Consider the following 25,033-nt stretch of genomic DNA (forward strand, 5'->3'; position numbering starts at 1 on the left):
GTCACAACAAAGACTCAACGCAGCCAAATTAATAAAAAAGATACATACTCTGCAAATATTAAAAAAAAAAAGACTTCCCTTGTTTCCTCGTTTCCATCTGGATCTAAACAACAGCAGGAAAACAAAGGATGACAACAGGACGATAAAAGGAAGAACCTGGAAATGCTCTGAGACCCAGGTCAAGATCACAACCTTGCACAGTCACTGTAAAGACAAACCAGCCCAAACACAGAGGACAGACCCGTGGACGAAGCCTGGTCTCAGAGCCCCTCCCCAGGAGAGGTGGGCACCTCACGGGCAGAAGCGTGTGCTTTGTGTGCACAGGCATGTGTGGAAAAGACTGGAAGGACGGCCCCACACATGGAGCCACGCGACCTGTCTATGTCCCTGAAGAGAAAAGGGTCTGGAAGGATACTCACCCACACAGTATCATCAGAGATTAGGTCTGCAGCTGGGATTGGGGGTGATTTTTTTCCTTCCTTATACTTTCCTATCTTCTGAATGTTTGGCATTGTGTATAGAAAACATTCACAAATTTTTTAAAAAATGCTACTTCCAGTACAGGGTTGGAAAGATGCTTTCACAAGCTGTCAGCGTTGAACTTGTAACAGGAGTATGTTTCTGGTGGGGATGGGGGCGCTGGTCAGAAAGGAGGCAGCTGAGCATCAAGGGAGCCCTGGGCACCCCCAGAGTTTGAACCCCACACCCCCTCTCTCTCCCTGTGGTGGGGGTGGTTGGAGATTCGACTCCAGAGGCAGCGAGAACCATCACCTCCTGTCAAGTGTTCATCCTTTTGGAGCCGAAAGGTAAGGGAGCTGGTGTGTGTGCTCAGTCGGTTCAGTCACGTCCGATTCTTTGCAAGCCTTTGGACTGTAGCCTGCCAGGCTCTTCTGCTCAGGGAATTCTCCAGACAAGAATACTACAGTATGTTGTCATTCCCTTTTCCAGACGATCTTCTCAACCCAGGGATCGAACCCGTATCCCTTGAGTCTCCTGTATTGGCAGGTTCTTTACCACCAGCGCCCCCGGTACTAACGTCCAGTTAGCATCAGAGGAGACTCATGAACTTAGTCTATGTGTCACCCTCACAAGCAAATACACCTTCCATGTCTGGATGAGAAAAGCCAAAGAAGTATTAAAAAATACCTTAAGTTTCCACCAAGTTGAGCCTCTGAAAATTCCTTTACCTGGCCAGAATGAAAGCTAGTAAAACTACAACCTTCAAAATCTGAATTTCCTTTAAACACTTTTCAATGGCTTGGCTATTGTCTCATCACCCCACTTCCCACACAGGGCAAAGTAACCTGGAATCTGTATTATTCATAAGTTCCTCTAACACGCCACATTCTCCAATATCTGCTTCTGTTGATTTTGAAGGACCCTAAGTTCTCTGTGTGACATTCTGAAAAAAAACACAGCCTATGGGAAAGCAGGTACACACCCCGAAATGCATCAGAAACACACCTGCTGTCCCTGAGGAGCTTGTCCAAGTGCCTAGGGCTGGATTGGTCATCCTTAAAGCCCTGTGCAGTCCCAAATAAATCCGATTTCTCTCGACACTCTCACCAGGTTGAGTCTGAATGTTAACCCCACTTCATCTGCCTAAACATTTATTCCAGGCAACAGTTGATTCTAAATCAAAAAAGCTTTTAAAAATTTTTATTAGAGTATAGTTGCTTTACAATGTTATGTTACTTTCTGCTCTACAGCAAAGTGAATCAGCCTCACATATACATATATCCCCTCTGTTTTTGGATTTCCTTCCCATGTAGGTCACCACAGAGCACTGAGTAGAGTTCCCTGTGCTGTGCACTAGGTTCTCATTAGTTATCTATTTTATACATAGTATCAATAATGTATATATGTCAATCCCACTCTCCCACTTCCTCCCACCCCTTGGTGTCCACACCTTTGTCCTCTTGTCCTCTATGTTATGTCCCTGTTTCTGCTTTGCAAATGAGATTATCTAAACCATTTTTCTAGATCCCATATATATGCATTAATATATGATATCAGGTGAAGTGTTTTTAAGTGGGTTTTCTTTTCATGTAGACCATTTTTAAAGCCTTTATTGAGTCTGTTACAATATTGTTTCTGTTTTATGCTCTGGTTTCTTTTTTATGTTCTGTTTTATGTCCCTGGCATGTGGGATCTTAGCTTCCTGAACCAGGGATCAAACCCACACCCCCTACACTGGAAGGCAAAGTCTCACCCACTGGACCACCAGGGAAGTCCCACAGTATTTGTTTTTAAAGGTAAAATTCCAAGCAGCTGTATGGAGAGTGTTCTCGGAGAGGATGAGAGGAACCCAGGGAAGGGAAGGCTTAACTTGCGTTCCCAGCAAGCACAGCACAAATTCAATAGCCATCCTTCAGTGAACTGGTTATCAAATTGATATTCACTTCAAGCCTAACTTAATTTTCACTACTTCTGCTTGAGCAGACTTGGACTTGATCATACTTCTGCTGCATTACAAGGTCTGTTCACAATTTAAAAATGATTCTTCCCTAATTGATCCCAGTTGCTATGCTCTAAATGAGCAGTGATGGCTTATCTTCTCTCCAGTTCTCAAGTCAGGAATCCTACAGGCCCTAACTTCTAATTTATTATTTATTTGGGTTTTAAGTTAACAGATCAATCCAGATTCTTAAAGCTACTCCTTCAGAAAATCTTCAGCTTCTCCTATTTCTACTAACACTGGGTCTGCAGTGATCTCTCAAAACATCAACACACTTAAAACTGGTTTTCCCACCTCAATTCTTACACCCAGAATAAATGCCAAATGAATCCATTGTTTACACATGATAATTAAACTATAAATTCACTGGGAGAAAACTGAAGAATGTTTTCTTAATTTTGGAACAGAGAAGCTCTTTCAAAACACAATGCAAATCCAAAACCCCAAAATGCAAATGTTTGTAAACTTGACTACAAAAATGTTCTACATGGCAAAAGAATATATTCAAAGTCAAAATACAAATTACCTACTAGGGGAAAATACCTAGTACAAATGACAAGCAAAGGACAAATAGACTTAACACACATACAGCTACTGCAAATCAAGAAGACAAGACAAATTCAACAGAAAAATGGGGGAAGGATATAAATAGGCAATTTACATAAAAGAAACACAAGTGGCCAGTAAACACCTGAAAATACACTCAAGCTCCAGTCATGATTTTAGAAGTGAAAATGAAAATCACAAGGGTCCATTTTTTTATCTGTGAGACTACCAAAAACTCAGTGTTCGTGAGAGCTACAGTTAGTGAAAGGGGGAATAAACGTCCTTACACACAGAACGGATGGAAGTGCAAATCAGGACAACTTTTGAAGAAGACAATTTAGCAATGACTATGAACATTTAGGAGACATATTCTCCATGACCCAGTACTTCCACTGATATAAATTCATAGACACACACCCTAGAGGCACTAGAAGATGAGTGTCCAAAGATGTTTATTACAGCTTCATGTACAACACCCACAATCAAATTAAGCATCCATCAGTGATGGGCTTAAAGCTCTGACATCCACCCCTCACAACAGCATCTTGCCATCCTAACAAGAGTGTGGTAGATGCAGATATCCAGCAGGGGAAAGTCTCCAAGATATGTTAGTAAATGAAAAGAACAAAATGTAGAACAGTGTGCATGACGGGATCCATTTGTATAAAAAACATCTGAGGTTTTTAACATCTGAGAACTACAGATCCAGACACACACATACTAACACACACCTAAATTTACTAGACTGATTCACCAAAGAACAGTCACCCCCAATGAGCAACAGGTAAAGGCACATCCTTTGTATCTTATCCCCTTGTGTTCTATTTTACAGAAAGTAAAACAATACATAGAAAAAGAAAATAACTTTATACTGCCCTGCCTAGGTATTTATAAAATATTGATGACATGCCCAGAACGCCTACTGTGATTGCCAGAGAATAAAGGAGGCCAGAGGGAGAAAAGCTTTAAAAGTGGGGCCCTACCATATATCCAGACAAAACCATAATTCAAAAAGACACATGCACCCCAGTGTTCACAGCAGTACTATTGACAACAGCCAAGATACGGAAGCAACGCAAGTGTCCGTAAACAGATGAATGGATGAAGAATATGTGTGTGTGCGCATTCACGCACACACACACACAGGAATATGACTCAGTCATAAAAAAGAATGGAACGATGCCATTGGCAGCAGCATGGGTGGAACCAGAGATGATCATACCAAGTGAAGTAAGGCGGACAAAGACAAATACCATATGTTATCACAGAGGTGAAATGTGAAATATGACATAAATGCATTTATCTACCAAACAGAAACAGACTCACTGACATAAGAGACTGCCCTTGCGGTTGCCAAGGGGTAGGGAGTGGGAGAGGGAAGGACGGGGAGTTTGAGATTAGCAGATGAGAACTATTACATATAGGATGGCTAAACGAAAACTGTCCTACAGTATAGCACAGGGAACTATATTCAATATCCTGTGATAAACCAGAATGGGAAAGAATATGAAAAAGAATGCATATATAATTAAATCACTTTGCTGCAGAGCAGAAATTAACACCACATTGTAAATCAACTATCCTTCAATAAAATACATTTTTTAAAAGAGAAGAGGCCCTCCTTATGGTTACCCAGACGCCAGTGGGGGCACGTCTAAAGGCATTACAGTGAATGCAATTGTAGTAAGCAAGTTAAGAAGAAAGAAAAAAATGAAGAAATCATTTCAGGTTGTATTTGGAGGCAGAACAGAGAGGTATACCTATACAAGACATTTCCACGAGCAGACAGGTTACAAGCAACAGAATCCTAAGATGTTTTAAGCATGGGTCTTCCTATCAGAAGCATGGAATACAGAAAAAGACTGCAACTGAATATCGTAACTAAGCTTGAACTAATGATATAAAAGGGGTAGCCCTTTGAATAGTAATTTTAACAAATATTTCCTGCCCTGAATAAATTCATCGGGCAATTATTTTTTATACATTTTAATTGAAATATAGTTGATTTACAATATTGTGTTCATTTCAGGTGTACAGCAAAGTGACTTTTTTTTCAGATTATATTCCATTTAGGTTATGACAAGACACTGAATTCCCTGTGCTACACAGTAAATCCTTGTTGCTCATCTGCTTTATGCGTATGTTTATACTCTTGAGAGTCCCTTGGACTGCAAGGAGATCCAACCAGTCCATTCTGAAGGAGATCAGCCCTGGGATTTCTTTGGAAGGAATGATGCTAAAGCTGAAACTCCAGTACTTTGGCCACCTCATGCGAAGAGTTGACTCATTGGAAAAGACTCTGATGCTGGGAGGGATTGGGGGCAAGAGGAGAAGGGGACGACAGAGGATGAGATGGCTGGATGGCATCACTGACTTGATGGACGTGAGTCTCAGTGAACTCCGGGAGTTGGTGATGGACAGGGAGGCCTGGTGTGCTGCAATTCATGGGGTCGCAAAGAGTCGGACATGACTGAGCGATTGATCTGATCTGATCTGATATCTCTTAATCCCATACTTCTGTTTTTTTTACTTTTTATTTCCCATTTTATTTTACTAGTCAATAAGTTTTCCTTACCATACTTCTAATATATCCCTTCCCCTCTGTCCTTCGGTAACCCCAAGTTTGTCTTCCAAGTCCGTTTGTTTCTGTTTTATACATATATTCATTTGTGTTATTTCTTAGATTCTACATATAAGCAATATCCGGCTTCCCAGGTGGTACGAGCGGCAAAGAACCCGCCTGCCAATGCAGGAGACCTAAGAAATGTTGGTTTGATCCCTGGGTCAGGGAAGACCCCGTGGAGGGCACCATGGCAACCCACTCCAGTATTCTTGCCTGGAGAATCCCATGGACAGAGGAGCCTGGCGGGCTATAGTCCCTGGGGTCACAAAGAGTCAGACAAGACTGAAGTGACAGCACGCACACATAAACAGTATCAGATGGTTTACTTTCTCTGACTTATTTTCTGTATTTAATGATAGGAGATCTTCTGAATAATCCGTGGGAATGCCTACCTCCTACCTCCTATACCCTGCACATCTGACCCAAGATCTCAGACTGAATCCTGAAGAGAAACTAAGCCCTACTGGGATGCCAAAGTACCCGAGACCAAGCAGACACACTTAGAGGCAGAAGCGCCTCAACAATCTGGGGTCTCATCTTATTTAAGGATCTGAGACAACGAGTCTTCGTGAACAGTAAACCAGACCCCTCTGCTGCCACCATGAAACCACCTGGCTCAAGTTCTCTGCAGACCAATGACCGGCTGCCTAAACGGACAACACAGAAAGCTCTACAAGTGTCTTTCCAGAATCAGCTCCCATCAAGTGTATGCCTGCCCCCTCACTCTCCGTATAAGCAAATCCTCCCACTTGTCTCTCGGCTTTAAATGTAAATGTCATGGGACATGTATGAATTCCTAATGGTGGTGAACTTTAAAGATAATATGGAAAACAGCTCCCCAAAGAAGCCGATCCTGGGCTGAAGGGGGGCCATCCTAGCTGGGGCAACCTGCCCCCGGTACCCCCCATTTCTGCAGTTACTTACCTTCGAATTCGTCTCCATGTGGTATTTGGCACAAGCTCGAAGCTGAGTCACCCAGAACTGTTTCTCTTTTGCATCAGCAGCTGAAACAGAGAAACAAAGGCTTGTAGCAATTGAGCCAAAACACATCCAACCTGTTTCTACACACACCTGAGGGCTTGGGGCCTGGAGATGAAGGAAGGCAAGCAAACACAGATTGTACTCACGCCAAAAAACAGCAGACACCAAGTCTTAACCAAAAATCTCCCCCTCTCTTTTTAAAGAAACTTTCTACAGTTCTATTGAGAAACTTAAAGGCATTTTCAGAATTTCATTTTCCTGGATGGAATTCACTGCGCCTATCTATACAGGTCAATTTCTCCAAAAGGAATCATTACATTACTCTGGGAGTTGATGATGGACACGGAAGCCTGGCGTGCTGCAGTCCATGGGGCCTCTAACAGTCAGACACAACTGAGCAATTGAAGTGAGTTGAATCAGTACACCTATATCATTTTTACAAAAATTCCTAAGGTGGTCCAGTGGCTAAGACTCCAGGCTCCCAATGCAGGGGGCTGGGGTTCGATTGTTGCTCAGGGAACTAGATCCCCCATGCCACAACTAAGACCCAACACAGTTAAATAAACAAATAGATATTTTTAAATTTCTAACAGATTTTTTAAACAGCTTTACTGAGGTAGAATTTACATATGTAAAATTCACCTGTTTTTAGTATGGAGTGATTTTGAGTATTAATATATTTACAGAATAGTAAATATAGTGGCAACCCACTCCAGTACTCTTGCCTGGAAAATCCCATGGATGGAGGAGCCTAGTAGGCTGCAGTCCATGGGGTCGCTAAGAGTCGGACACAACTGAGCGACTTAACTTTCACTTTTCACTTTCATGCACTGGAGAAGGAAATGGCAACCCACTCCAGTGTTCTTGCCTGGAGAATCCCAGGGACCAGGGAGCCTGGTGGGCTGCCGTCTCTGGGGTGGCACAGAGTCGGACACAACTGAAGCGACTTAGCAGCAGTAGCAGCAGCACAGAATAGTACAACTATGACCATAATCTTGGTTTAAAATATTTTCAGGATCCCTCAAAGAATCCTGTTCCCATCATCAGTCTCTTCCCATTTCTCTCCTCTCACCCCCTCTCCATCCCTAGGAAACTGCTAATCTGCTTTCTGTCTCAGAGATCTGCCTATTCTAGACATTCCATACGAATGGCATCATGCATATGTGGTTTTTCGTGACTGCCTTATTTTACTTAGCTTAACATTTTTTGAGGTTCATCCACACTGTAGCATTTCTATTACCCTAACACATTTTTTTAAATGTCTCTTTTCAACTAATAAGCACCAAACTCAGAAATTTCAAGCAGAAATAAAAATGAGTAAGATTTCTTGTCATTAGCAGAGGGTAAGAGGTGGAATTTGCTTTTTGGTGGGGCATGTCTAAGTGGCTGCAAAGATGCCCTGTTAAGACATCTTAACCTAGGACTTCCTGGGTGGTCCAGTGGCCAAGACTCTGTGCTCGCAATGCAGGGGCCCCGAATTCAATCCCCGGGTCAGGGGACTAGACCCCACATGCCACAGCTAAGACCTGGCACAGCCAAATAAAAAAAAAATACCTTAACCCACACATCTATGGTCAAATAATCTATGACAAAGAAGGCAAGTCTACATTAAAGTTGAAAAGAGTTTCTTCAACAAATGGTGCTGGGAAAACTGGATAATTACATGTAAAAAAATGAAATTAGACCATTCTTTTAACACCATACACAAAAATAAGCTCAAAATGGATTAAAGACCTAAATGGGAGACTGGAGACGAGAAAACTTCTAGAGGAAAACGTAAGCAGAACACTCTCGGATACAAATCGCAGCAAGAACTTTTTCCTCCCAGAATAATGGAAACAAAAACAAAAATAAATGGGACTTAAACTCAAAAGGTTTTGCACAGTAAAGGAAACAATAATCAAAATGAAAAGTAGATATGTGTGAGTGCTCAGTAAACCAGTCATGTCTCTTTTCGACCCATGGACTGTAGCCCACCAGCCTCCTCTGTCTGTGGGATTTTCCAGGCAAGAATACTGGAGTGGGTTGCCATTTCCTACTCCAGGAGATCTTTCTGACTCAGGAATTGAACCTGCTTCTCTTGTGCCTCCTACACTGGCAGGTGGATTTACCACTGAGCCACTTGGGAAGCCCAAAAATGAAAAGACAACCTCCCCACACACACACACACAAAACACCTTGCTTCATTATATAGTGGGGTACCTAATATAGTCCTACGACAAGTGCTTAAGGAAGGCTTCCCTGAAGAAGTAACCCCCAAATTCCCTCTTAAACCATGTTAATAATGTATTCTGAAATGCTTAAGAACAATGGCCAGTTTTTAACCTACTGTGCAAAAGTATTTTCTACTTCTTTAAAAAGCAGCAGAGAGGACCAAACATGATTGTTTTTAATGCTGCCACCACACGTGGCTAATAGGAAGATCAGAGAACAGTGTTTCAGGGCCCCTCTGTTATCTACTGAAGTTGTACTATGGAGCTATCAGCCTTTACAAAATAAGCTTTCAGCTGAATTATCATTTTAATATGTGTTCTCAAGGGTTACTATGATTGGACAGAACAAGGTACCAAATGCTGCCTCTGAGACCCTCAATTGTCCCCTAAAGAGACTTCTAAGGACAAGTCAACTGCATTGTCACAATCTTCCATCTACAGCCCCATCTCTCAAAATATACAAACTCATTTTCTTAAGACTATGGATACATAACAGGGTATCATAAAATCCAAATTAATTTAATTGCATAACTCACTGCATACATATTTTAAAAGAACACTGCATAAATGTTGAAAACATTTTCTATGCAGAAAACAGAATGATTCCCCTATAAGTCTGTACTTTTTACAAAAATGAACCTCAGTGTCATTTGTCAGTAAAACACAGCTTCAGGTAAAAAAATCTGGAAGTGTAGACCCGGTGAACCTCAACTCCAAAGAAAAAAGGATTTTTGCAAAAACTAGAGTCATTTTCCTCAGAAACATTGCTGGTTTGTGGCAGTACCCAAAGGCTCTGCCCCAAAAACATTCCTCAAAGCTGTGCATCTATTAACATCAAGATTCATCTCTACGTGTAGCAAGATGTGAAACGGGAAAATCGATCCCCAGATCCTTGGGGGATGGACGAAGGACCAGCCAGAAAGCAGCGGAAATGTATCCTGCATTTGCTGTAGTGGATAACTTTAAGCTAAATTTAGCCCTTATGATTAGTTCATGCAGATAATAAAACTTTTATGTTTGCTACTAAAACTACCCTAAAAAAAAAAGTTTGGGGCTTGATAATCTAGAGAACAACAACTAAAAGGCAAAATGATGTCTCCACTGGCAAACTGGTTAGACTGTTCTTCTGTATGGAGCTGTGTCATTTGTATAAACCCTGACAGCCCTGGGGTAGGGGGAGGGAATGCCATTAAGTTTTTCAGCTGCTATTATTTCTGCTTTGACAATTTATTAAGCAATAAACAGCAAAGCGAAACCAAGGACCATATACATGCGGGACATGCACTGCATGAATCTCCAAAGAAAACATGACTCTTCTCATGGTTCCCCCAAACTCAAAAACTTTCAACTAAAGGCATTTTTATTTCACAAGTTTTGGGGATTGTTTTATAGATCCTGAGATACGACTGGTATACAGATAATAAAGGAACCTCAGGGAATTCTCTGGTGGTCCAGTAATTAGGACTCTGAGCTTTCACACCCAAGGACTTGGGTTCAATTCCTAGTCAGGGAACTAATACCATACAAGCCTTGCGGCTTGATCAAAAGTTATCGTTCAGTTGCTAAGTCATGTCCGACTCATTGCAGCAACTCACAGACTGCAGCACACCAGACTTCCCTGTCCTTCACTATATCCCGGAGTTTGCTCAAATTCACATCCATCGAGTCAGTCATACTATCTAATCATCTCATCCTCTGTCACCCACCTCTCCTCCTGCTCTCAATCTTTCCCAGCATCAGGGTCTTTTCCAATGAGTCAGGCTCTTAGCATCAGGTGGCCAAAGGATTGGAGCTTCAGCATCAGTCCTTCCAACGAATATTCAGGACTGATTTCCTTTAGGATTGACTGGTGTGATCTCCCTGCTACCCAAGAGCCTTCTCCAGTCAAAAGTAAATAAAGTACAAATATAATAAAGGAACCGCAGCTAAGCCTACCCCTTGGTAGCAAAGCCTGGAGGAAAGTCAGCAAACACTGGCCTCTGAGCTGGGGAATCAAAGCCCTCAGTCTGGTTTTGCAAAGGCCAACCCACCACTATCAGCCCCCAGGTCAAGCACAAAGAATGAGGGGCCCTTTCTTTGTACTCAGCCTTCCCTTAAATAAATACGTTAAAAGGCATGGGTTTCCCCAATGGCTCTGCGGTTAAGCATCTACCTGCAATGCAGGAGATGTGGGTTTGATCCCTGGGTCAGGAAGATCCCCTGGAGGAAGAAATGCCAACCCACTCCAGTTTCCTTGCCTAGGAAATTCTATAGGCAGGGGATCCTAGTGGGCTATATAGTCCATGAGGTTGCAAAAAAGTCAGACATGACTGAATGGCTGAGCGCACACAAGAGGTGAGATTACCAACGACCTCCCAGCACGTAATACACACTTCTTTCCTCAGACCTTAACAACACTGACTGTATGTGTGCGCGCACATGTGACCAAATGTGCATCTGGGGGTCAGTTTTGTTATTCTATGAGAAGACGACTATTTTTCCAGCAATGCACCTATGACAGAATGCTGGTAGAATGGTCTAGCAATCAAATCACGTCACTGCAGACAAGTGTGCCCCATCTGAAAACCTGTGCAGTGCATATGCCTTGGTGCAGGTGGTGGCTAGTTCTTCCATGTGTGTGTGTGTGTGTCATTCAGTCGCTTCAGTTGTGTCTGACTCTTTGTGACCCTATGGACTGTAGCCCACCAGGCTCCTCTGTCCATGGGATTCTCCAGGCAAGAGTACTGGAGTGGGTTGCCAAACCCTCCTCCAGGGAATCTTTCCAACCCAGGAATCAAACCCATGCCTCCTGCATCTCTTGCACTGCAGGCAAATTCTTTACTGCTGAGCCACTGGGGAAGCTTGGCCCACAAGCTCCAGTTGTGGCCAAATGCTGGGCTCCTAGCTTTCAAGAAGCAAAGAGAAGGGGAGACAGTAGACAACAGGAAATAACACCAGTTGTCTTTTCACCAGGCTCTAGGGCCACAGAGGGTTAAATAAAGTACAAGTAGGGGAAATTCTCTGGCGGTCCAGTGGTTATGACCCAGCGTTACCACTGCTGAGGGCCTGGGTTCAATCCCTGGTCGGGGAACTAACATCCCACGAGTTGCTTGATGCAGCCCCCAAAATAAAGTACAAGTGAAGGGGGCCTTTACTAACAGCTGGTTCTAGAGAAACTCTGAGAGGAGGGCACCATGACCCTTTTCTAAAAAAAAATAAATAAAAGATTTGTTATTTTGCTTTTTATTTTTTTCAATTTTTTTTTTTTTTTTTTTTTTTGATGTGGACCATTTTTAAAGTCTTTATTGAATGTGTTACCATACTGCTTGTGTTTCATGTTTTGGCTTTTTGGCTGCAAGGCCTGAGGAATCCCAGCTTCCCCAGCCAGAGATCAAAACCGCACCACCTGCATTGCAAGGCAAAGTCTTAGCCACTGGACCACGAGGAAGGTCCCCACCATGATCCCTAAAAGACTTGTTTGGACTTTACTGGTTATTCCCTTGTTAAGCCACCATGCTTCCACGGGTTCCATCCTTGGTCCTGGAAGATCCCACATGTCATGCAGTGCAGCCACACAAAAAAAGTAGAAAGGAAGGGGGGGAAAGGTTTATTTTATCTTTAGAGCACAGCCTCATGGGCACTGAAGAGTGACTATATAAGGTACAAGCAAATATATACTGAGCTAATATGAAAAATCCGCTGAAGTCCTAAGGTTCAGCCAGCTTTGCGATCACTCACCTTGCATTTTCCTTAATTCCTTGGTTAATGAAGACAAATACTTCCTAATCTCAGCTCCTCTCCCCACCTCAAAAGGAGGAGAGGCAGTGTCTGTCACCAGAGTCCTCAAATACGGCAAACTGTTAAAGGTGATTTTTAAAAAACTGAAAAACCAGAGCGCCATCACCATGTTAACTGTGAACCCAAGAGGCCCATCTGCAAGCCTCCCGGGAGGTGAACATACCTCTCAGTTTGTACATCTCCCCATTGGCAGCGTACACGACCAGCATGTGGGGTGCTTCGTCGCTCAGGGACACGATGGCACCGGAAAGAGACAGGGCTCCTCGAGGCTTCTGGTGCTTGCTCTGCTCGTTCACAAAATACTGCAGGATGCCAGCCTCGAAATCCAGCACGAAGTACCTGGGCAGAGAGATCACAGGGTGTCTGTCAGTTTTCTCTCCAAGCAAAGGAGAAGAAGAACCGAATCCTTATGTTGACATCAAGGGTCCCAATCCAGGATGCTGGGAGCTAAAAGTCCCTGCCAGACACCCACACAAGCCAGACCTGGGTAGCGAAAGAGAGTCCAATTCTTAAGTCAGAATGGAGCTCGTCGTGGCTCCTGAACAAAGGCCAGGCCCATTCGGGATATGGTGTGATGCCCACAGATACACGTGAGCCTCAGGATGGTCAAGAAGAGCAAGGCGCTGGGATACAGAATCTGGTAACAGGTTCAACGTGACTTCACGGGAACACCTGAAATTCACACCCCGGAAGTAGCAAGCTGGGCTGGACTCTGGGGCAGCCTGGGCACTGTATCTGAGCCCCAGGGCTGGGCCAACCAGGAACTAGAGGTGCTCACAAAGCTCTCTAACCTCCAGCGGGTCCTTCCACAGAACACTTTTCACACAACAGGGCAAGAATTCCCTCCGCTCTGGGAGGCCACAATGCCACTGGAGTCTATAACCAGGGGAAAAACAGAGGAACCGCTAGTTGTCTGAATGGCTCAAACAAATCTTGGGAGCTGAGTACCTGGCCTATCGACACTCACAATCTATCAGCAGAAAGTAGTCCAGACAACTTGCGCTTCTCCACAAGCCGTCTTCATCGGAGACCCACACTCCTCCTGGAGCCCAGAGGCTCAGCATAGCCCCTGCCTGCTTTCCCCGCCTCCCACTGTCTGCTCCACCCACGCCAGCTCCCCCAGCTGCCTCCCACCACAGGGCTTTTGCTCATGCTGTTTCCCCACCTGGAGCAGTTATTCAAAACAACACTGAAACTATCTGTGCAGCTGGGTTTCACATCAGCATCCCACTGCACCATCAGTGGGTTTCTCTGATTAAAGAAAAGTCCAGAGGCTATCTGACCCACAGCCACACCCAAGCCACAGAACCAGTCTCAAATCAAATCACGGTGCAATTAAGGAGGGAAAAAAGTCAGTCCTTCATTAGCTTGAAAATACTTGCCATTCCTGTGTCTAGAACATGGTTCCTTCCCCTATTTATACTGCACGGTAACTTCAGGAACAACTCAAGTGCCACCAACTTGAGAAAGCTTCTCCTGACCAGGTCAAATCCTCCCACAAGTTCTCACCTGGAACTTGCCCCTCATGGCTTTGGCCCCCATGGGAATCTACATTTACAGGATTATCCAATTTAATGTCTGGTTTCGGCCCCCTCCCCCGAGACTCTACCCTATCCAGAGACAGACAGTGCCTGACACCTCACTGATAGTATATTTATTCAGTGAATCAATGAAGGGGGAAAACTACCAGATTCCTACCAGATTCCAGTTTTCAATCCATGCACCCAAGCAGCTGGGTCGCCACTGGGAACTCGCACAGGCACTTGAAAATACGTCCCATATTTGAGGGTTACACAGTGATGCTTGCAAGTCAGACACCAAGCACGCAGACAATCCAGCCAGTTTGGAATCTGCAGGCACACGCAGTCCATCAACATGTACCTGCGGTTCTTAACACAGAAGCATATTGTGCTTTTATGGTGATTACTTTTTCAAATGGCTACTGAGTTGTTAGAACATAAATGTACATGAAGCTGTTTGCAGATGACTGCTTTAATCAATGAAACCTCGGGGCATTATCTTAACTTCTAAGCACCACAAACTAAGAAAGTGTACAAACTGCCACCCTGATTCTCACAGTATCCGACAGACAGCCATCATTATCCCTCAGTTTTCAGGGGCTGGGACTCAAAGAAACTCCAAATCCAAGTCCTGCTTGTCTGTGTCCACATCCACACCTGGTTCAGTCCAGCTCGCAAACTCTCTCTCGAGTCTCCCACAAGTCCTCCTTCACCACCTGCTCCAGGTCACCTCTCCTTACCCACTTAGGTGCTTCATTCTCCAAACCTTCCTGCTCCGAGAGAGCGAGCGCAGCTGAAAGTCCTCCTGCCTGCCCACAGAGGCGCCACTGCATCCCCAGCCCACAGGGCAGGTCTCAACCCTCCAGAATGCCAGTTCCTCCAAGAAATCTTCCACTTTTAATTATTTGTAACATTCCAAATGTCCTGGACAAGACTATCATTTTTACCTCTGTCCTCCCCCCCCGCCCCGATCTCTTTTGGGTCATAATAATAAGGCTATACTTCTGGTCTCCACCACTACCATGGATAAATCAAGATACAAAGATGCCTTTGTGGGCCAGGACTCTTCAAAGTGTGGTCCCGGGCCCAGCAGTAGTATCAAGCTCACCTGGGAGTTTGTTTGAAATGTAAATCCTTGGGCCCCATCCAAGGCCGGCTGGATCAGAAACACTGGGGAAGGGGTCAAGGAGGCTTCCAGATGACTCTGATGCAGCTCAAGTTTGAGAAGCACTTAGTCTAAACTAACAGCGCATCACCAAATCCCTGCCCACTTCTTCCAAGAGACATGAGATGAAAGGACAGAATATATCTCCCAGTTTTCTTTGTCGGGATGTGTGGCCATGTGAGCTGTGGCAACAGAATGTGAGCAGAAGTAAAACGCAGGACAGGCACACAACACACACTCACACAGGTTGGAATGGAGACATCCTGTGGGGCCACTGGGGATCCACAACGAGTGTGCCAAGGACCCCCAGAGAGAGGAGCCTGGGCCCCCGAATCACCACCTGGAGGACAGCCACCTGCTAAAAAACACCCTTATTTCTACAAGGATGAGAAAGAGGCTTCTGCTTATCTTATGCTTCAGATCTGTGATGGCAGTCAGCCTGGCAAATTCACCAAAAATCTTTTCAAAATGTCTATTTTCATGTCCTTCTACTCCTCCTCTCTGGGATGTTGCAAGGAAAGTTACACAGATCAAAATAACCTGGAGTTAAAGCTCCCCTCTGGGTCCTCCCCACCATTCTATGCAAAACAAAGAACTCTCACCAGAAGGAAAAAAAAAACGGACATTAAGGTTGATTACACCCAGCTCCCAGCCGGTCCAGCCTCTGGCCGAGCTCCAGAATTCCTTGCCCCAGCCGTTTAAGAGATAACTACTCTGAACAACCTTGGAGAAGAACAGGCCCCTTAAGACAGTAGCTTTCCACATACATGCCTATATATACTTCCTCTTTTCTCGGGTCAGCGCAGCAGCTCACTAATCTGACTGCTGCCCCGTCTCGCCTCATTAAAGGTGATCTGTTCCTGTAAACTGCCAGTCTTTTCAAACCTCGCCTTCTCTAACTCCCTTACCCTACAGATGTGAAAACCAAATTCTATCCATGAGAGAGGAGTTGCGGTGATTTCTGAGCCACCAGGGGTCACGTTATTCAAGTGCTGACCCTGCCTTCTCTTTAGGAGTCCTGGTTTCAACGTGGCCTGGATTTCCTGTCACGGTGACTGCCGGTATGCAGACAGCTCCCGGCAGGTCAGAGCATTGAGAGCACTAATCTGTACAGTGTAGGGAAGGAGCCTCGTCTCCAACTACAGCATTGTGTGTCTCCAGCCCCTGCATCCCCCCGCCAAACCACCCTGGCAGAAGTGCACTGTTCCCCATCTATAAACACGCCCCCTTTACAGAGAGGAAAGCAGAAAAGGTAGCGTACAACCTCAACAGGCTTCAAGGAAAAGGCGTAAGCCAAGTTGCCGCCCACACCCTGACCCTCCCCATCCACCCTGTGCCCTTGTTGCAACGGAGAAAGACTCAACACCTCTTCCCTTTCTGCTCCGTCCGCTCATCACCCAGGCCCATCAGCCTTTCCAGCTCCCAGATGCAGCTTCACAAATTCATCTCATTCATACCAACCATACATTTGCAAAGGACATTACTAAGAAACTGGTACCAAAAAATGAATTGAATTCTGGTTTTTTCCCCCCTTAATCAGGATGACAGAATAACCCAATGAGCAGAAATCATGCAGGCTATGGGAACACATGAATGATTTTTCACATTACCTATTTCAAAATGACATCTTAATTCTAACCCCCTGCCTCAGACAAAAAACAAAACACACCTTTCCACTGCTTCCTAAAATAGTTTCAGTGAAAATACAGGTTTGAATCAGGTGCACTAAAGAAGGTTATCAATAATTTGCTTTTTTTCTAAAGACAGTTAAAAGTTCGATCCTATTTGGAAGGAAATGATGGGAGAATATCCGATTAAAAATTGCAACAGATTAAACATAAAGTGTTCTTCCAGGACTGCCTTTGAAAGTTGAGTTAGCAGCTGTCACGTGTAGGTAGGAGCTGCCCACCCAGCATTATGAAACTCATTGCCGTGGGGGTCACATCCCCTGGGAGGAAGGAAATTACATTTGGTTTCCTGCAGGGTCAGGGCTCTGTCAGACATTGCGGCATCAGAAATTTACGGCTTTCATCCTAAATGGAAAAGTTAAACGCATTTAGGGACAAGGCTTCACCAAATTAAGTGCAAACGCCAGATAAACTCCTGAAACTTTCCTAAAGGCCTTTCATTCTGGAGAAATGAGTAAGACGAACCAAATTCCTAGAGTGGGTTCAATTCTAATTAGCATCTCGAGCTTCAGTTTGCATCTTGACTGAGGAGCAAGTGAACCTAACTGTATATGAAGGGAACATACTTTAGGGGCTATGTTAACAAACCAGGGAGGGTGCGGGGTAGAGAAGAGAGAAAAAACAGAGGCGTCAAACCAACCCAGGAGACATGCCATCAGTCCTCATCAGGCCAGCCTCCGAGTGGCAACCTCGCTCTGTTCCAAAGCTGGGACCCGCGGGGAGCGGCAGGCCCACTTCACAAGGGCTGAGAACAAGCCACTGCTTCGGAAACAACACGTGAGCATGTGCTTGTACATACATACCTGCGTGCACACACACGCACATTCATCTGTACGCACACAGTCACACTCACTTGCGCATGCGTACATCCAAAGCAGCTGCCATTAGGCTTAACTGCTTTCCAATCCTGGCATAACGGAGTCATCTGTCAACACCTGTAGCCTTTAATTCCCACCCTCACCTGCGTTACAGACTTTCATGAAGGTTCAACTTCAGGATCTGAAAACTGAAAATCTGACATTTTTACTTTGGGAGGGGATAGACACGCCAATTGCCATCAGCATCCAGTTAGCAGCAGAAAAATAAAGGGAAAGGATTGGGGTGGGGGTGGTGGGAACAGGGTGGGAAGCAGCTCATTAATGCCAAGAGGCAGAAATCACAAGCAAACTACAAGAAAATTACAAAGAGGAAAATTGCAGTGAAAAAAGCTCTTTTGAAGAGGAACTTCGCCAGACAGGCTGCTACTGACAAAAAGTTAAGACATTTCATCTAAACTTAAAAGTGAAAATTAAAACAAGAGGAAAGGGCTTGAGAAGGGAGGTTGATTGCCCAGCTCTTGACACCTGAGCTAGTTCTAGAAGGGAGTAAGGACCCCTCCCATTCCGTGTGGGGCTCCCACTTCCTTCCACGCCAGGCTTGAGGCCTCGCCCACCGGGGCTCAGGACCCAGCTAGCGCTGGTGTCCCACCTGCTGGGATCTGCCTCACCTTCCCAGGCCCTCCGTTTTGTTTCTACCTCCAACCCCACACTAATTATTGATCAAGAAAAGCTAGTCTCCAGCCCAAATATTCACACGTCATGGTTCGGGAACACAGCTCAGTGACAAACTCCCATGGACCTCACCCAGACAAATTCTTTATATTCCAAAATCACTTTGTACTCTGAAAGGCGTGTCCTGGAAACCTTCCACAGAATCATAGTGTCTGTAGAAATCTGCATACTCCAGGCCCTCTGTCTTCTGAGAAGCTCCTGCTCAGACTCCTGGAGCCCACCTGTGCCTTGTTCTGACCATGGCAACGGCGGCCTTGTCTCCAGCTAAACACCCTTCTCTGGATTGAGTGACTACTTGAAATTTTCATCTGTACAAGAGGCAAGTGCGGAAAGGTCAACAGCACACCCCCGATCTTATAGAGAGGAAACTAAGGTGTAGATTTTAATCAGGCCATCTAGCCGTAAGGCCCAAGGCTCAAAACCATGCAGACAGTGTGTGTTGATTAAAGTACCGTTTTCACTGCAAAGATGCAAAACACAGGGTCGAAACTGACAGAAATATAAGAAAAAAATAAAACACAATCCGATTAGGAGACTTTTAGAATCCTTTTGCCCAGAGTTGGACAGATATGTAGAAAATGAATGGGGACATACAGATTCAAAACAATATATTCCCAAGTTTTATTTTAAATGTTACAAATAATTACATACCCAAATGAAAAATACACACACACAAACTTTTTAATATAAACTTTTTAAATGTGCATGGAACATTTTGCAAAATGTTGGCTAAAAACAGCATCAAAAGGTAAAAATTTTATAGGGCCAATCTTTAGACCTCACAATAACATCTGACATGTTAGAGACTTTAAAAAAACTAGTAGTATTTGTTTTAATAATACATTATATATATATATATATCATATAACTTAATATATTCATATTAGGAAAAATATGGGTGGGTATTTTTAAACAGTTAGCATGGGGAAGGCACCAAAACAGGAGAGGCAAAACCATAAATTTACACATATTTATAAATTTTAAGCAATCTCCAGTTAAAAATAAGCCATAAATAAAACAAAAGACAACCAATAAAGCAGAGTTTTAAAAAAGAGTATTTTTAACTGTCTTCTTGTAAAAAGAATGTTCTTACAGTTTGGGTCAGCTGTTTCCTGCTTCTGAATCAGCAGAGAAGTAGTTTAAAATGTGGATTCCAGACTGCCATCCCAAAGAGAATCGGAATCTTTGTGGCTCAGATCAGGAAATCAGGAATATGAATTTCAAAATTTCCCTAGTGTGTGTTAATCTCCCAGTTGTATCCAACTCTTTGGGACTCCATGGACTACAGCCCTCCAGGCTCCTCTGTCTGTGGAATTCTCCAGGCAAGAATACTGGAGTGGGTAGCCATTCCCTTCTCCAGGGGATCTTCCCCACCCAGGGGATCAAACCCAAGTCTCCTGCATTGCAGGTGAATTCTTTACCGTCTTAGCCACCAAGGAAGCCCTAGATAAGCAGAAAAAACCAGTGCAAAATTGAGTCAGAATAAAAACCTTAAGCGTGTTATTCACACCCCTTTTTTGTCCCCCCTACCCTTTCAAGCTTTTCCTCCTAATCATTCATTCAGCAAACATCTGAGCACTATGGGCCCATCCAACAAAGTGGAACGTATTGTTTAAATATGAGCTGACCTTATTTTATCATTGTGTGAAAGAGCTGAAGCCCTGCTCCTAAATCACAACAGCTCAGGCAGTAGGTATCTCGGCTCTGTCACTGCGGGAGTATTTTTGAGAAAGATTTAACGAAAAATTATGTCACTGGGAATGTTGTTTCTGCATAACTGGATCATCAGCTAGCATCATGTAGGTTCACCTGGGCACAGCGGCCCCAGAGACCAGGCCGAACGGCTGCTGCCTCATGAACCACCTCACCTGACAAAGCATGAGCGTTAAGTCAAAGCGAACTTTTAACACAAGACTGGATGCACTGCACTTGGATTTCATGTATGATGAGATTCCATCTGCCTTTGAAGACCAGATCATTACATACCGGGAGCAAGAACTGAGACCTTTCTAACAAGGGTTAATACAGGCACTTCTGAACTCCTATTCACTCAAGTTTCCAAGGCCATTGGCTAAGAACTTCAACTACTACTACTTTAAACTGTAAAATGTCAAGACCCATCTTAATGCTCACGGTTCATTTTCATTCTTGCCATCGACAACACAAGGAACTTACCTGGGAATCCTTGAGATGGGCGGAGTCTTGAATCAAGTCTTTGCTTTACACTAAAACCCTGAACACACACATCAAATCACACTGAAGAGAATACTGGCTAAAGCCCGGGGGCAAAAGTGTGTGGGCAGCCTACTGCCCACCAGGATGAAGAGAGATGGAAAGCTAGCCTGTGGAGACCAGGGAAGCAATTAGGATCAGAAGCAGGCCCCTAGGCTCAGGTTTTCTGCCCCTAAATATCCAACTGAATCAGCCTGGAGAAGGCAAGGCACCCCACTCCAGAATTCTTGCCTGGGAAATCCCATGGGCAGAGGAACCTGGCGGGCTACAGTCCATGGGGTCACAGGAGTCAGACACAACTTAGCAACTAAACAACACAAATCCAGTGAAATCACACCCTAAACTCCACTGTCCCTGGATCAAAGCACCCTTGACTTTTCCCTACAGGCTACATGGCAGAGAGGAAAGAGGTGTGATCTGGCAGGAAGATGGCTGGTTCGACCTGTGGTTTTCAAACATTTGCTACATCGGCATAACCTGCAAGTTTGTTAAAAACACAAGCTCCTGGGCCCCTCCCACAGATTTGGGAGGTCTGGGTGGAACCAGAGAATTCCAGCGAGTTCCCAGGTGATGTTGATGCCGCAGGTGGGACCACGCTTTGAGAGCTACTGGTCCTCACTCTGTGACCTTGGCCACGGCACTCATCCACTCAGAGCCCTGAGTCCTGCATCTGCAAAGCCAGAAAGCTGGCTCGTTCTCTTCTGAACTGCTGTTCCACCATCGCTGCGCCTCAAGGTCCGAGTGGGTATAAAACAAGAACTTCCCAGCGTCCACATCACTTTTCCAAATGCAGACAGTGAATTGGATCCCATGCTCATATTACACTATATCAGCGGTTTAATTAATTGGCAACAAAGCCAACAAGATAGAACTTAAAACAAGAGCCAGTGTTGGCTCTTTTCTTGGAGGTGCTGTGGCAATACGATTTGGCAAGGTTCTCAGATGTGGTCAGCTGGACCACATTCTGTGATATGGATAAAGCACTGTGGATACGTTTACTCATTCTATGGTTAAAGAAAAGAGAATTTACATAAACTCAGCTAAATTTTAAAGAATTTGGCTTTGGTTCCAAAACTAAGTCTTGTTTCTAAGAATTCACTCATTTCTTTAAAAATACATATATATATATATATTTTTTAATGAGTACCAAACTTGCTAGGCACTATATGCTAAACGCTAAAAATACATAGGAGGGGACTTCCCTAGTGGTCCAGTGGTTAAGAATCTGCTGCCAACGTGGGGGACACAGGTTCGATCCCTGGGCCCAGAAGATCTCACGTGCTGTGGGGCAACTAAGCCCCCGTGTGCCCCAACTACTGAAGCCCACATGCTTAGAACCCAGGCTCTGCAACAAGGGAAGCCAGCACGAGAAGAGGCCCAGGGGCAGCAAGGAAGATGACCCAGCGCAGCCAGAAATAAATAAAAGCAAATAAAATGAAAAAAAAATTTTTTAATGTAATCCATAGGAGGTGGGGGACAAGGTCTCTGATTTGATAGGGTTACGGAAAATGTGCCAAGAAACAATAAGGTATTTACAAAAATGAACACACAGCTTTAGCTGCGCTGAGAGTCTCGTGTTAAGAAGAAAGTAGAATGTGACCTAGATAGAGATTTCCCAACACAAAATGTCCATGAACTGGTGAATGGATAAACAAATTGTGTGATAGAGCCACACCACGGAATACTATCTAGCAATAAAAAGAACACAACATGGACATGTGCTATATGGGTGAACCTCAGAAATAACATGCTAAGTGAAAGAAACCAGATGCAAGAAGATTACATGTTGTATGATTTCATGTATACGAAGTGTCCAGAGAAGGGAAATTTATAGAGACAAAAGCAGAGAAAGAACTCCTCTGGTGGTCCAGTGTTTAGGGATCCATGTTTCCACTGCAGGGGGCACAGGTTCATCCCTGGTTGGAAAACTAAGACCCCACATGCTAAAAATAAACCAAGAAACAAGCAAGCAGACAAGTGACTGTTTGGAGCTGAGGATGAGAACAGTGTATTAACTATACACTGTACACTGTATATTAACTATACACTGTACACTGTATATTAACTATACACTGTACACTGTATATTAACTATACACTGGCTAGAAGGAATTATTTTGGTGATAGGAATGTTCTCAAACTGGATTTTGATGATAGTTGCACACTATAAATTAGCTAAATATTATTGAATTGTATGCTTGCAATGGGTAAATTTTATACTGTTCAAATTATACTTTAATAAAAGTGTTTTAAAAACTTCAGCAATCCTGGCAATATCCTAGACCAGGGTAGAGGTGTCAGAATTACTGCCAGGGTACAATTGACAAGACCTGATAATGGACTGGGAATTTCATTTGTGGGCTGTTACACTTCAGAAGCCTTTACAACTTCCAGGAGGTGTTGATTGGCAATTGGATGAATGGATCTGGAGTCCAGATAGGATCTGAGCCGGGAATTAAAGATGAATAATCTGACAATAAGTAGCCAAGAGAGCTAAAGGCACAACTGAGACTGCACAGAAAGAGAAGACAGGAAAGAGAAGGCCCAGCATCAAGACGTGAGGAACTCTTAACATTAAACAGGAAAAAGAGATGAAGAGAACAAGATGGAGAGACGGGAGGAAAACCAGAACCCCAGAAAGAGAACATTCACGAAGGCAGGAGTGATCAGCTGTGCCAAGTGCTAACAAGATGTCAGTAAGATAAGAACTGAAACATGTCTTCTCTGTGACCATACACAGATCTGTTTGTATATTTCAAGACTCAAGGATTCCCATGACCCTGACTTTACCATAAAGCAAATCAGTTCATGTTGGTATGCAAGCCCAAGGGAGACAGGAAAAGAACTTCTCTTTTCCTCCAAACATGTATTGTCTAAGTCCACCAGCTGCTTCCCAACACTCATGTTCCATTTTTACTGGGATCAGTGGAAAGACAGATCTCTGGGTTGAAACCAAGGGTTACAACCTCAGCTCTGGCTCAATTAGCTTGTGGTCTGAAACCAGATGTAGCGGTGACAGCTGACTATCTATCCTACCTATAAAATAATCATTTTCTCCCTCAAATCAAGAGAACTCCAATTGTTATCTGAGCCGATACACAATGCCAGAATACATTTCCCAATCTTCCTTTAAGCTAGATGTGGCCATCTAAGTTCTAGCTCATGAAGAATAGTGACGGATTGGACTCCTTCCCTTCCTCTACTTGCTTTGTTGGAAGGTAGACACAGTGGCTGGAATTCCAACACTCTTTTTGAACTTTGAGGACATGGCCACACCCTAGGGATGGTGAAGGAGAAAGTTAAAAGGAACACAAGCCTCTGAAATCTGTGGAACCCCCACACCAACCCTGAAATAATTAAGCAAAAAAAATCATGTATGTACAATGGAATATTATTCAGCCATAAAAAAAGAATAAAATAATGCCATTTGCAGCAACATGATCAAACTAAGAGCAGTAAATCAGTCAGAGAAAGACAAATCACATGATATCACTTCTACTGTGGGATCTCAAAAAAGATACAAATGAACTTATTTACAAAACAGAAACAGAACTACAGACACAGAAAACAAATTTAAGGTTACCAGAGGGAAAAGGTGGAGGGGAAAGGATAAATTAGGAATTGGGGATTAACAGATACACACTACCATAGATAAAATATAATCGACAAGGACCTACTGTATAATAGCACAGGGAACTGTATTCAATATTTTGCAATAACTCATATGGGAAAGAATGAAAAATAATAGATACAGATGTATGTATAACTTAATCACTGCTGTACACCTGAAACTAACATAGCATTGTAAATCAACTACACTTCAGTAAGATAGATAAATAAAGACTAAACAAGAAGGAGCTTAAGGTTAACAAAAACAAAAACACCCGCCTACCCTCTGAGGTAGGTACCATTACTACCCCTTACTAACCACAGGAAACAGAGAGGGTCTCTCTCTCAACCAGTCACACAGCCCATCAGCAGAGACGATGTGAGCCCAGGCAGTATTCCCCTAACCCCTGCACTACCCTGCCTGTCTCAGAAAGCTACCAGCACACTACACCCCCCACCTCAGGACAGGGTGCCTCAGCCTTCCAGCACCTTCTAAGCAGAGGTGTGGGCTAGGAGGGACATGCTGCTCAGGAAGTGTTGACCATTCAGACTTCACGTCAAAGGTGGGATGTCCGGCTTCCCTGGTGGTCCACTGGTTATGAATGTACCTTGTAATGCAGGGGACACGGGTTCGATTCCTGGTCTGGGAATATCCCCACATGCCATGGAGCA

General features: G+C 44.0%; 1 protein-coding gene across 7 annotated transcripts in view; it reads right to left on the minus strand.

The window, feature by feature from the left end:
• The window catches only part of OSBPL10 (oxysterol binding protein like 10), a 362,137-nt gene that overhangs the window by 246,347 nt on the left and 90,757 nt on the right, over positions 1-25,033 (minus strand). For 6 of the 7 annotated variants that reach the window (XR_009732395.1, XM_061395738.1, XM_061395733.1 and 3 more), the window contains exons 2-3: positions 12,762-12,937; positions 6,552-6,631 (exon numbers count right to left, since the gene is read on the minus strand). Coding sequence is in view for 6 of the 7 variants with exons in the window: in XM_061395733.1 (XP_061251717.1) it covers positions 6,552-6,631; positions 12,762-12,937 (256 nt within the window). In the remaining variant the exon portion in view is untranslated. Of the gene's footprint in view, positions 1-6,551; positions 6,632-12,761; positions 12,938-13,565; positions 13,669-25,033 lie in introns of those variants that run through there. The other variant, XM_061395736.1, reaches the window with a different exon arrangement.

The sequence above is a fragment of the Bos javanicus genome, chromosome 22 (genome assembly GCF_032452875.1).
Source record: "Bos javanicus breed banteng chromosome 22, ARS-OSU_banteng_1.0, whole genome shotgun sequence".
In the NCBI taxonomy this organism is placed as follows: Eukaryota; Metazoa; Chordata; class Mammalia; order Artiodactyla; family Bovidae; genus Bos; species Bos javanicus.